The sequence below is a fragment of the Arvicola amphibius genome, chromosome 4 (genome assembly GCF_903992535.2).
Source record: "Arvicola amphibius chromosome 4, mArvAmp1.2, whole genome shotgun sequence".
In the NCBI taxonomy this organism is placed as follows: domain Eukaryota; kingdom Metazoa; phylum Chordata; class Mammalia; order Rodentia; family Cricetidae; genus Arvicola; species Arvicola amphibius.
This window is the reverse complement of record NC_052050.1, coordinates 4,759,925-4,772,526: the sequence shown is the minus strand read 5'-3', so window position 1 is coordinate 4,772,526 and position 12,602 is coordinate 4,759,925. Positions and strand designations below refer to the sequence as shown.

The 12,602-nt window shown below is 49.3% G+C and overlaps 1 protein-coding gene across 3 annotated transcripts in view; it reads left to right on the top strand.

The window, feature by feature from the left end:
* The first annotated feature begins 295 nt into the window (after positions 1-295).
* Sec14l1 (SEC14 like lipid binding 1) overlaps positions 296-12,602 on the top strand; it is a 44,612-nt gene continuing 32,305 nt past the window's right edge. For 2 of the 3 annotated variants that reach the window (XM_038327240.2, XM_042054980.1), the window contains exons 1-2: positions 296-484; positions 2,384-2,476. In XM_038327240.2, coding sequence (XP_038183168.1) covers positions 2,414-2,476 — 63 coding nt within the window. In that variant the 5' untranslated portion in view covers positions 296-484; positions 2,384-2,413. Of the gene's footprint in view, positions 485-735; positions 874-2,383; positions 2,477-12,602 lie in introns of those variants that run through there. The other variant, XM_038327242.2, reaches the window with a different exon arrangement.

Genomic DNA, 12,602 nt, shown 5'->3' with positions numbered 1-12,602 from the left:
GAATTTTCCACGCGGTTCGCGGCCGACAATTGCGAAGCCCCGCCCATCGCGATAGCCCCTCCCCTCCCCGTGACGCAAGGAGGAGGAGCCTCTGGGGCTCGCTTCGCCTCTGGGCAGATGACTTCCTGAGCTCCTCCTACGCACGCGCCGCTCGGGCACTCGCGCCGGCGCAGTTCGGCACCAGCCGGGCGGTCCCCTCCCCCCACTCTCCCTCCCTAGCAACGGCCTCCCGCTCCCTCCTCCGCCCCTCGGCCTGGTGTGCGCACGCGCATTCCTTCCGGGGTTCGCCCCTCCCTCCCCGTCACCCGTAACAACCACTCGAGCCCTCACCGCGCCCCTTGGCGCTCCTGCCCCGGCCCCCGTCCCCGGAACCGGCGGTCTAGCGGCGGTAGCCGAGCCTGTGGCACGGCTCTCTCCCCGCGGAGCCGCCGGCATGAACGCATCCCGCCTCCCCGCGTCCCCGACCCGGCCCTTTTGACAAGAGGTAAGCGCGTGTCGTCGTGGAGAGCTAGGAGCGCGCCCGGGTTCCCGCCCCCGGCCGGGTCCCTCTGCCGAGGTGGCCGCGGGCGCTCGCCCTCTCCGGGACGGCAGAGCCGGCTGGGTCCTTAGCCGCCGCCGCCCCGATCCGGCCCTCCCCCTCCTCCGTCCAGTCCCGGCCTGCTGGGAGGCGCTCCCCCGGGGCCGACCCTGGGCTGATTTTCAAACACCAATCATCATGCAATAGAGGCAGCCCGGGCCTCCCGTGCCATTTGGCGGTGGTCAACTCCGGATGCCCGCGCGGGGAGTGGATCTGGACCAGGCTCCCCAAACTGAGAACCTGCCCGAATCCAGGGAGCTGGCGAGCAAGCTGGTCTTTCAGTGTAGTTACTTTGGGTAAGAGTTTCTTAATACAGGCATCACGCAGTGCTTGCATCCTCTCCCCTAACCGTCAGCACCTGGTAATCATCCTCCTTTTATTTGGGAGATAACCCGAAAACTAATTTTCTCAATTAAAAAAATGTAAACGATGATTAGATTCCCCAGCGAGCACCAGCATCGTAAGGTTTACGAGAGTGAGTGGAACGCGGTCTCCGCGCTCCGGGACGCGTCAGCGCCTGAATCAAGATTAATGAAGGCTTGAGTTTGGAGGAGAACCGAGGAGTTTGGCTCATAGCCTTATGGTTTGAAAGCTGGGAGTGTAAGATCATCTCACAGAGATGGAATCAGGAAAGGCGAATCGGGCATGCTTGAGGTCACCCAGAGTTACTAGCCTTTGTAGTTTTCCAACTGTTGGAAGGGTGGATTTCCAGCTTAACCTGCTTGCTTCTTCCTAGTGCTGCGCCAAGCAAACACGGAGCAGAGAAAGTTCCAGACCTGTTTAAAGCGTGTAAACATTGTAGAAGTTCAGCTATATAGATTGCAATTCTCTGAAATATATCAACGTAGGTTTGTTGTTCTTTTTTTTTAACAGCTGGAATTTGGGATAGTTAGATGCTCGGTTTTGAACTTTTGAATGCCTTTACACCGTGTTCAGATAAAATAACATCGTTACTGATTGAACCTCAGCAGGACTGGCGGGCTCTCTGGGTTTTTCTTTTTCTTTTTCTTTTGTTTTTTTCCCTCTCTTTTAAGTAGGTGAGCAAAACGCTCCAGCTGACTCTGAACACAAGGGTGTTTACAGAGAAAGCCACCCTTTCCAAGTCCTGGAGTGATTTTGTATGCAAAGGAGGGTTTCTTGACCTCAGGCTGGAGCCTGTAATTGATTACCTTTGCAGGGCCACAGCTTCAGGAGGATGGAGGTTTTTGGAGCCCCTTCAGCTGAAGCTGGGCAGCTTCCCTGCTGTTTGAAGACAGACTCTGAAATTGGATCATAGAGTTAGGAAACAGGAAGCAACAGAAGTTCCCTTTAAAACCAGTTCTTAAGTATCCAAAGTTTGAGAAATAGTGGTCCTGCCCTGTGTCTGGTGTCATTCCCACCGCCCCCAGGCCCGTGTCAGCTGCTCCTCTCACCCCCCACTTTTTGTGTCACCTCCAAAGCTTATGTCTTAATGTGTTACTATTTTTGTGTGGGTCCTTGTAGAAGTTGTTCAAGAGAACATAGTTAAATAATCAAATCTTTGAACCCTAGGATTTCACTGGTGTGGAGGACTAGATGTGGGGGACAGAGGGCCCCCTCAGACCAGGGTGGCTCCATCCTTCCATGTGGGCTTCCTCTGCATTTTCTTAATGCCTTGTTACTCCCCCCGGCCCCGTCAGACTATTTTGGCATACCGACTTTAGTCTTTGTAGTGCGTTCTTGGGATTATGACCTGTGGTGGTCTCTTTAGGATGTGGTGTGATACGCGAGTTCCGACTCTTACTTTCTGTAATGTAGATATTTATTACACATATTTTTGTTTTTCAGGAGTAAGAAGATTGCTATTGAATTACAACCATGGTGCAGAAATACCAGTCCCCAGTGAGGGTGTATAAGCACCCCTTTGAGTTAATTATGGCTGTAAGTACCCCACGTTTCAGTTTACTGTGGCTTCTTTTTAAGATTAAATGTGGATGATCTGCAAATCTCTTCTTTGTTATCATTACTTCCTTTGCTCTGCTGTTTCTGTGTTTGTGATTTGTGCCCAGATTCTTCTATGGTTTTTAAAATACAAGCCTCTGAAGCTGCAGATCTGTATGTTTGTGCTGTGGCAATGTTTCTGGGGTGATGGCTGAGAGCTTTCCTCATTCTCTTCTCTGTTGGAGAACACAGAAGTGGGATCCTGACCCAGCACTTCCCGTGGATTTTGCTGTTTTTTCTTTGTTCAAGTAGCTGTGGACAGGGAGTGTGGTTTGGGTGAGAACTTTGGTCCTGAGGGAAGTCCCCTCCGGCGGTCTCAGGATTGAGTACTGTGTGACGGAGTTTTCCCCTCGTGTTAGTAAGCAGCGCTGCGCCATGAGTTTTTCCACCAAATGATGAGTCCATGATCCAAATCCAGTTCCACAAGGGGTAGCTAAAGTATTTATTTGTCATCTAGCTGAGCTGGGCTGACAACATTCACTAGGTTAAGAGGCCGAGCCCTGCTTTCAGTCTCTTGTAAATGACCGCAGAGCGTTCCGTGCCATTCCTTTCGTGTTACTGTTAAGGTGTGAGCCCATATGGACATACATGGCATACTCAGGAGAGTGCCCCTACCGTGGAAATCACCCACGAGGGTGTACCTATGCTTTTGGCACCAAGCTCAGAGCATGTACCACCCAGCAGGGGATGAACTCTGCTGCAGTTGGGGCCCTGTGCCCATTCCTGTCAGAATGAGTATCCCAGGCTGGCCTGGAACTTGCTTGCTCAGGCTTCCAAGTGCCGGGCACTCCAACTGTGCACTGATATTCCTGGTTGCTGCCCTCCTTCCTGCCCCTGGGTGACTGTTACCTGTTTCTGCTCTGTTTGTGGAAAAGCTCAGGAGTTCCTGTTCTTGGAGCTTCTCCTCTGCAGCATGCTCTGAGATCAGTTAGATCAATAGCCTTGAAATGCAAAAGAAAAATTAACATCCTCTCAAGGGAACATTGCTTGCTCTTTTCCTGATTGAAGTATTACCTGTGCACAGTGAAAGGGCCTCACGTAACTGTGCAGTGGATGAGTTTTAACAATAGTCTCTGCCCACGCCTGTCGGGGCCAGGACATTTGCATCCTTGACCACAGACGGCTCCTTGTACAGCTCCTTTGTCAGGTGTGGGCCTTGCTTGTTGTTATGTGTGTATCCTAAAAATAGTTTTGTATTTCCCTTAAATATTTTACGTGAATGATTAGAGAGAGAGATGCTCTTCTGTTTACATGCTGCCTTGGCCTCTTGCCCCCCTCTCTTCTGTTTGCATGCTGCCTCCCCCCACACCCAGACTTGAAGGGAGTTTTGTTAGAGGACTCAAGCGATGTGGTAGGAATCACACAGAAGTTCAGGAATTCCTGCTGGGACAGGCTGGAGCTTGGTGCTGGAGGTGGCTCTTGGCAGCAGTTGGCTGTCTCTGGAACTTCTCCCTGTGGGACCACCTAGCTCCACCCCCACTGACTCTGCTTACTCCCTTCCCTCCCTTGTGGCCTGCTGAACCGGCCACGGCCTTTGGGCCCAGTTCAGCTCTGTGGCTTTCTTGTTGCAGCTTCAGTTCTTGTCTCGTTTCCTTCTTCACATGCGGGAGAGAGGGACTGGACAGAGGCCGGGGTGTTCAGTGGGAAGCCACCTGACTTTGTGTGGGGAGGCACCAGGATGGCGCTGGCAGGTTGTGTGTGAAAAAGCTTGATGTGGGCGGTCGAGCTGGCTCCGCTGGGGGAGGCACTTGCTGCCAAGTTCAGTGACCCTGACCCAAGTGGCGGAAAGAGAGACCTGGCGTGAGTTGTCTTCTGACCTCCACACCTGCGCTCTGGCAGCATACTGCCCTTCTCCTAATAAATGTAAAGAAAGAGTTTGTTTTTTCGAAAATCTTGGTGTGAGTCTGTAGTCAGAGACAGAGGTTAGTCTCTTCTAGCCCTGGATTTCATAAAAAGGTGTGTGGGTTGCTCAGTGTCCAGACTTCCTGATTTCCTTTATTGCTTTCAAAATTAGGAAGTTTGCTTTGCAAATTCTATGCATGACTTTTGCATAAACTCAAGTTGGTAGCCACTCCAGTTTTTAAAGTCAAGCCGCCTGTAAACTGCTTATGTTTTTGGCAGTGGCTAACTTCCTCTGGGGTTGTTAATTTTTTTCTTAGGTGTGAAAATAAAATATATTTCCTTCCTCCTTCTAGAACTGGGATTGTCTGTTATCCAGTTTTATACAATGCCACTCTTCCTTTCCTGCTGCGACTTCGAGGCATAAGAGCCTCAGCATTTACTGTGCTTTATTTGTTTATTACTATTATTAATATTATTAATTGGTTTTTCGAGACAGGGTTTCTCTGTGTAACAGCGCTGGCTGTCCTGGAACTCACTCTGTAGACCAGGCTGCCTGCCTTATTCAAAAGATCTGCCTGCCTCTGCCACCCAAGTGCTGGGACTAAAGGTGTGCACCCCATGCCCAGCTTTTTTTTTTTTTTTAATTATGGCAACCAGTGCTGTCCCACTGTAGCTCAAGGGGAGGGGAGTGCTACCCAGGTGCGGTGTGGGAGTAAGGAACTACACCAGTTACACCTTTGTTTCTGGGAAGCCTGGGTTTGTGACTGAGGATTGTAGAACATTGTTGGGAGCATTGCCTAGTGAAACAGGAGTCACACTTTTTAACTGCATTTCTATCAAGTTAATGAAAATTCACTATTGGCTTGAGCGTCAACAACATTGAAAAACATCTTGTTGAGGTTTCATTAGCTCATTTGAATTAAAAATGGCATTTGAGCAAACAGAGCTGAAGTGATGGTCTTGACATTCTGAGGTGTTTTAGTGAGCGTTAGCCTAGAAATGGCTGCAGAGAAAGGGCCACTTTCTACCCTGCAGGGCTGAGGGCAGTTAGTGGGGGAGAGATAGTGTGCATCCCAGCACATTTTGTGACGGCTCTGGTCCTTGATGATGTTCACTTCCTTAGGGGTCAGCCAGACACATTTCCTGGACTGGCTTTGTTCTTGCTTGGCTCTCTTGCCTGCACAAAGGGTTAATAGTCTCCTGGGAGGACCTGTGTGCTCCACAGATCAGGTCAGGACCAGGCAAAGGTTGACATCTTTGGTGGGGGGCAATGTTTTACTTAGAAATTTTAGGACAGGGGCTGGAGAGATGGCTCAGAGGTTAAGAGCACTGCTTACTCTTCCAAAGGTCCTGAGTTCAATTCCCAGCAACCACATGGTGGCTCACAACCATCTGTAATGAGGTCGGGTGCCCTCTTCTGGCATGCAGGCATACACACAGACAGAATATTGTATACATAATAAATAAACAAATAAATAAGTAAAAAATTTTAAAAAAAAGAAAAAAAAGAAATTTTAGGATAAAGCACAGGTTTTAAAGCTTGGCCAGGTATAGCAATGTGTGAAGAGAATCTCACATTCAGCCTGGACTGAGCGCAGACTGAGACCCTGACTCAGAGATTTAGGTACTTCCTGAGCTGTGCTAAAGACCCTCTGACTGGATGGCTGGACTTGTGAGGGAACTCTGAGGGGCAGGGTGTGAGAGCCTGGTATGTTTTCTGTCAAGGACAGCTGTCCCCGTGGACAGCTGAGCTGTGTAATGGAAGGGCTCTGATGGCTTTTGCCCACCCCGCACTCACACATGTCCAGTCCTGCTCCTGCCCGGGCCTCCCTCCCCCTTTCCCTCCTGTCCACACTCCAGCTTCTCTGTCCCTGGTAGGACTGCTTCCACAGAGCTCAGACACGCTGAAGATGGTGCCTTTGGGTCACACAGTTGATCCCCTCTGCCTTTCAGTCCCAGCACCTGCCCAGCCTGAGCCTTTGTCCCTTAAGTAGCAGTGACCCAGTTATTCGTTCATTTACCTCCTCAGTGTTTGAGCCCTTCAGGGCTCCTGTGAACCCCACCACTGTGGGTTCAAGAGGCGATTTCCCGCTGCCTGCTGCTCCTTCAGGGCCCTGCCTGCCTGTGTCCGGCCCTTTAAGATCGTTCTGTTCTGGCATGGTCTGTGAGCCTTGGTGCCTCTGCCCCTCCGTGTCTTTTTATATTCCCTCGCCTCACGTGTTTGCCTTCCCCATCTGTCTCTTCAGATCTTGTTCAGCATGTCCTGCCCTGCTTCCCTGAAGCCTCTCAAGGCATGCCTCCTCTTCCCTTCCCTTCCCCCCCTTCCTTTCCCTTCCCCCGGATTCTTTTTTCTCCCGTTTGCTGCTGAGGGATGAACCCAGGCCGCACGCACCCTAGGCACGTGCCCCGCTGCCGATTCTCACCCACACTTCCGACTTGTTCTTAGTGTTATGTCAGCATTAGGCACTTGGCTTGTGATTGCATTTGCTTTGCAAAGCTGCTGAGTGTTCCTCAGAGTGGGTGTCGCCGATGTTTCCTTTCCCTTGTTATGAAAGCGCACAGGCATGTGGGCCTTGAGTAGCAGATTTCTGCTTGTTCCCCTGTACCCCGAGGACGAGGCTCTGTCTGGATTTGGTGGGAACTCAGATCTGAACCACAACTGTGACCTGTTCTCATAGGCGTTTGTTTTCTCCATGAGAGAGGCACAGTGTTCTGGTCCTTAGGTTGTCCAGGGTGTCCCTAAAGAAGGCCCCTCTGTGATGAAGAAGTGCTGTGCTTCTTCATCCTGTGAGCTGCAGAGCTGTTGGTACCCACAGGAATGCAGTTGAAGAACAAGAAGCCTTCTTGCAGGGTGGTTGTTGATCATATAGCCCACCAAACACATCGCTGCCGCCCTCCTCCGTTTCTTCCCATCTCCGTTCCCATCTCACAGCCTCTCTCTAAAACAGCTGAAAGGAGGAGAAAGGTTGGCACAAGTCTCCATGCAAATTCTGCTGGCCCCAACTAGTGTGTGAATAGCCAGTGGTGGACAGCCATACCTCCTCGGCCTTTTTCTGTTACCTCTTCGCCCACCTCCGCATACCAGACAAAAATGAGCACCTCTGCAGTGAATCTTCTAGATCAAATGGCATTTATATTTAAGCTGTGTTAATCCAGCCATATGTAAACAAGACGAGGGGGAGCCCACGTTTCCTATAGTCCCTGTGGACTCTGGGGGGTGCTGGGCAGAATCTTAAGCTAGAGTGCCACCTGAGGAGGTAGCTCTGCTCCCTGGAGGTGGGTAGCGTGGGCTGCCTGCTGGGATCTGCAGATCAGTTGCAGTGTTGAGTGTGCAATGTTGTCATCCAACATTTTATTGTTTTATTATTTCTTATATTTGTTTTTATGTGTGTGTGTTGCCTGCATAGATATAGGTGCAGGTGTGTGTGCTTGGTATACTCGTATATCAGAAGAGGGCATCGGATCCACTCAGATCTGGAGTTCAGATGGTTGTGAGCTGCCATGTGGTGATGGGAATTGAACCTGGGTTCTCTGCAAGAACAGCCAGTGCTCTTAACTGCTGAACCATCTCTCCAGTCCCCTTTTGTCTTCTTGAGTGCATTTTCTTCCCTTCGCTTAAGGTTTCATCCTTGGGTCTTTTTCTATTTCTGATCCAGTTTCTAGTTCTGTGGTAATTAGACCTGATACTGCAGTTGGCTGCTGTTTGACCTTCAGATGGCCTGGTACGGCGAGTTCCTCTCTCCTTTTTCCTATGGATGTGGGGCTTAGGCTGGATTTAGACTCGATCTCCCTGCCTCCATCTCCAGAGGAGCTGAGATTATAGGGCTGCATCCCCATGCCTACCTAGAGTTAATTTAATTTCTACTCTCACAAATGAGCATGTTGCTCCAGAGGGGACCGCCTTAAATCACCCGTGCAGCCCAGTTCTGGAGAGCATCCCCTTCCCTCTGGTGGCGTTGAGGGCCCCAGTGGGTTGTTTGGAGAGTATACTGTGCTCTCTGGTGAAGTTGCATACCATGCTGTTAAAAGTGGGCATTTGGGGAGCTAGGCCTTCCCCGCCTTTACCCCACCCCTTTGCACTCTTAAGTCATGTTTACTGTGGGGGGCACATTGTGGGTGCGAGTATTTTTGTAGAGAAATGAGACAGGATCAGATTTAACTCTGACAACAACAACAAAAACGAAACAGAACAAAAAACCTGCCAAACATTGCATTATGGGAACTGTCAGGAATACACAAATAAAGAGAATCACAGACTGCCATGTTCCTAAGTATCATCATCTTCAGTGACTTTCTACTGTTCTCTTTGGTATTCGAAATCAGATTGCTTGTGTATTGGTAAGTATCTCTCCAGCTTTAATAGACCATGTTTTATCTCACTGCAGTCAGTAGCCGCCCTCCTCGGTCCCAGCTTCTACCTCCTGTTTAGTTACCCAAAAAGAAAATGGTTTTAGGGCTTACTTCAGTGGGTCTCAACCCCTTTAGGGTCTCCTATCAGCTATCCTTCATATCAGATATTTACATTATTATTCAAATAGCAAAATAACACTTATGAAGTAGCAATGGAGTAATTTATGATTGGGGGCCACCACAACATAAAGAGCTGTATTAAAGGGTCATAGCCCTAGGAAGGTTGAGAATCACTGGCTTTCTTGCCTCCTGTTTCCAGTAGAATGTTTTGCATTTGGGTGCCTGTCTCTCGATCCCTATCCATTCCCTGTTCAGGGCTCCTTTCCACCTTGTTTGCATTCCGCCTCTGATTTGCTAGAAAAACTGGGTCTTAACCCAGGAGGCAGAGAGGACCCAGCCTGAATCCAGTCATTTAACATTTAAACATGTTTTCCATCCTCCAAAGATGGGGGGGGGTGGGTTAAACCGTGCATTAAAACCACCGTTCCTGTTCAGTCCCTTGCTGCGTGCAGGTGCTATGGATGTGCACGCCAGGCGCCCAGTCTTCAGGTTAAACTGGGCCATCCTATTTATAGTTTCTTTCTGACCCAGTGACTTGGGTGCATGCGTGTGCTCAGCGCCATGGCTTTATCGGCACAGTTTCTATGGAGTGTATTCAGGAAGCGCTTGGGGAAAGGCTGGTCTGTGGGAGGTGGATGTGATCAGGTGTCCGCTTGTGCTGGTCACTTGGGCTCTGCCGTTTTCCACACTTATTTCCTTCCAGCCCTTCCTGGACCTGACTCTTGAGTAGAGAGCCAGGTTAGAGTGGGCTGGACTTCTTGTGTGTTTCTGTGGTGCTGTGGTAAATATAAGATGGCAGATACTGCCTGTCCCCCTTGGAAGGGGCTGCTTGGGGCCTGGGGTGGCAGTCTTTTCATTTAAGGGAAATTGTATGCAGTTCCTGGAAGTCCCAGCTGCTGAGGAAGCTGTTGCAGGATACTGGGATACCAAGAGGATCTCTTGAGGCTAGAATTTGAGACCAGACTGGGCAACATAGTGAGAACTTGCTTTGAGGAGGGGAGGAAAGGAAGGGAAAAAGCTGCTTTTTGTCTGTCTGCCTTTCACAGATGTATGCTGCCCTGTTTGCACCCAGGGGTTTGGACAGTTCCTAAGGTCGTCTTGTTCTTTATCCTAGAATGTACTAAACAGCTTTGTCTTAAGAATGAGTGCGTCCTGGGAAGAGTGCTGGTGTCTTGACGGGATTTCTACTTCTGGGAACAGGCGATTTTATCTTTTTCTTGGGAAATTGAACTGCACTGAGCTGCATCCCAGCCCTTGGTCCTGAAAGTTGTGACAGGGGTCACCTTGGAGCATCTTTTGGTCAGATGTGTTTGTGACTTACACTTGGGTCATGTCCCAAGAGAAGGATACAGATCGAAGTTTGTGTTCAGGCTGAGACTGGTGGTTTCTGTCCCTGCCTGAGGAGCATGCTCGCCACACAGCACACTGCTTCTCTGTTTCCTGCTGGGCACAAGGTTTGTTTTAAGTAACATTCTTGACTCAGTGAGTGGTAATCTGATCTTTATAAAAAGATCTGAGTCTGAGAAGTTATTAGTGACTCTGTTTCCTCTGTAGCTGTTATTCTGTGATGCCAATCACAAAATGCGTGTTTCTCTTCTTGCCTGTGCATATATTAAAGCCAAGGCCAGAGCTAAAAGTTGCAGGTGCATATATTCAGAAGTGAGTTGCTAAGAGGATAATGGGATGCTGCAGCGCTTGCGCCCAGACCCCGCCACCTGCATTTTCATTGGTTAACAGCACTGTTTAGAACACGAAGCCAACCAACCTACCTTCCTTCTTTCCTTCCTTCCTTCCTTTCTGAGTTTTTGAGACAGGGTTTCTCTGTAGCTTTGGAGCCTGTCCTGGAACTTGCTCTGTAGACCAGGCTGGCCTTGAACTCACAGAGATCTGCCTGCCTCTACTTCTTCTAGTATTGGGATTAAAGGCATGCGCCACCACCTCCCAGCTTAATTTCATTCAAGACTGGATAATATAATCCATTGTGTATATACACATCCATTTATTCATTGATGAACATTTTAGTTGTTGGGAGCAGTGAGACCCCAGATCCTGAATTTCTTGTAATCCCCTGATCTGAGTGCCTACAGCTGTTCTGAGCACGAGACCTTCAGAAGTTCCTGATGGCAGAGTGGTTTCTGGTGGGTTTGGCTGGGGCATGGCTATCTCTATATAATCTGCCCCTGAACACAATAAAGGGGACGTTCTTGGGGAATTCAAGGATGACCGCTGTCGTTGTCTCTCTGTCTGTGTGAGTCTTTGTGTTTTTTTAACCTCCTGCCCCTTGCCCGAATCTTGTGAACTGGGTTCAAGCGCATCGAACGCAGACACGGGGGTGCGGTGCGCGGCATTTGGTTGCTTCTTTCTTTTGGCTATGAAGTATAATGTACATTTTAAACATTTTAAAAATTTTACCCTGTGTCTCTGATGTGTGGAAGTGAGAAGACAACTGGCAGGAGTTTATTTCTTCCTTACTCTGTGAGGTCCCAGGGAACACCCCACGTTCAGATCCTACCCTCTGAGTTATCTCGTGAGCCCCCACACTGTTCTTTTTGGTTTTGTTAGATTTATTGTTATTCTATGTGTATGAGTATTCATCTGCATGTATGTATGTGTACCACGTGTGTGCCTGGTGCCTGCAGAGTCCTAGGGTGTCAGATCTCTTGAAATGGAGTTGTGGCTGTTGTGAGCCACTGTGTGGATGCTGGGAACCAAACCGGGTCCTCTACAAGACAGCAAGTGCTCTTGCCCACTGAACATCTCTCCAGCTCACAATGTACATTTTAAAGACAACTTTTACTGTAATAATAACCAAAAAATAGTAATAATTGCATTCCTCCCCAGGTGTGTTTGTTTGAGGACAGGGTCTTGCTCTGCAACCCAGTCTGACCTCAAGTTCATGATTCTCCTGCCGTGGTTTCTTGAGCTCTAGAGTTATAGTGTGTGCAGGCAAGCCCAGCCCCAGCCTGGGCTTCATTCACCTCGGGTAGACTCAGACCTCAGTCAGTCATTCCAAGGGCAGGTGTGATCACATCTCAGCTCATCTTTTTGTAGTGTAGACTCAAACCCAGGGCCTTTCCCCTGTGGTACTGCTTCCCTGTTCAGCCAGACCCCTAACATGCTGTGGAAGTCAGATGACAGCTGTCCTCCATAAGGAGAACTGGGGACCACGGTGACCAAACAGTGGCTTTCCACAAGTGGCCCTGCCCCTCGAGGGTTGGCGACTTCCTGTCTTCTGAGACTTAAGCCTGAGCCCAGCAGGCTCTGCAATCAGCAGACTGGATGGATAGCAGTGTCTGTAGGAACTTTGCCTCACTTCCGCCAGCCCTGTCCCTGGCCTGCTGACTCCACACGGCTTTGATTCTGGTTCATGACACCAGATAATATTTTCATAGCTCACTGCATTCTTTTATGTAGGCAAACACATGACATTTTTAAAGCTGACAGCTGCAATTCCCTGGAACACCAAATGCTTTTCTGAAGGCCACGGATTATCTTTTACACTGTGAAAAGTCAAGCAGCTCTGCCAAGTGGATGGGCTGGAACTTGACTTGAAGGACTGCGGAACTGTTGGAGGTGCATTTATATTGGTTTGTTCTGTTTATTCCATTTTATCTTCCTTTTTTACACAGACTCTCTCACCCATGCTGACCTCCATCTCAGCATAGGAGAGAATGATCTTTAGATCCCCATTGAACTTCCTGCCTCCTCAATACTAAAATTATAAAATTATAGGCATGTGCCATGCACCTAGTGT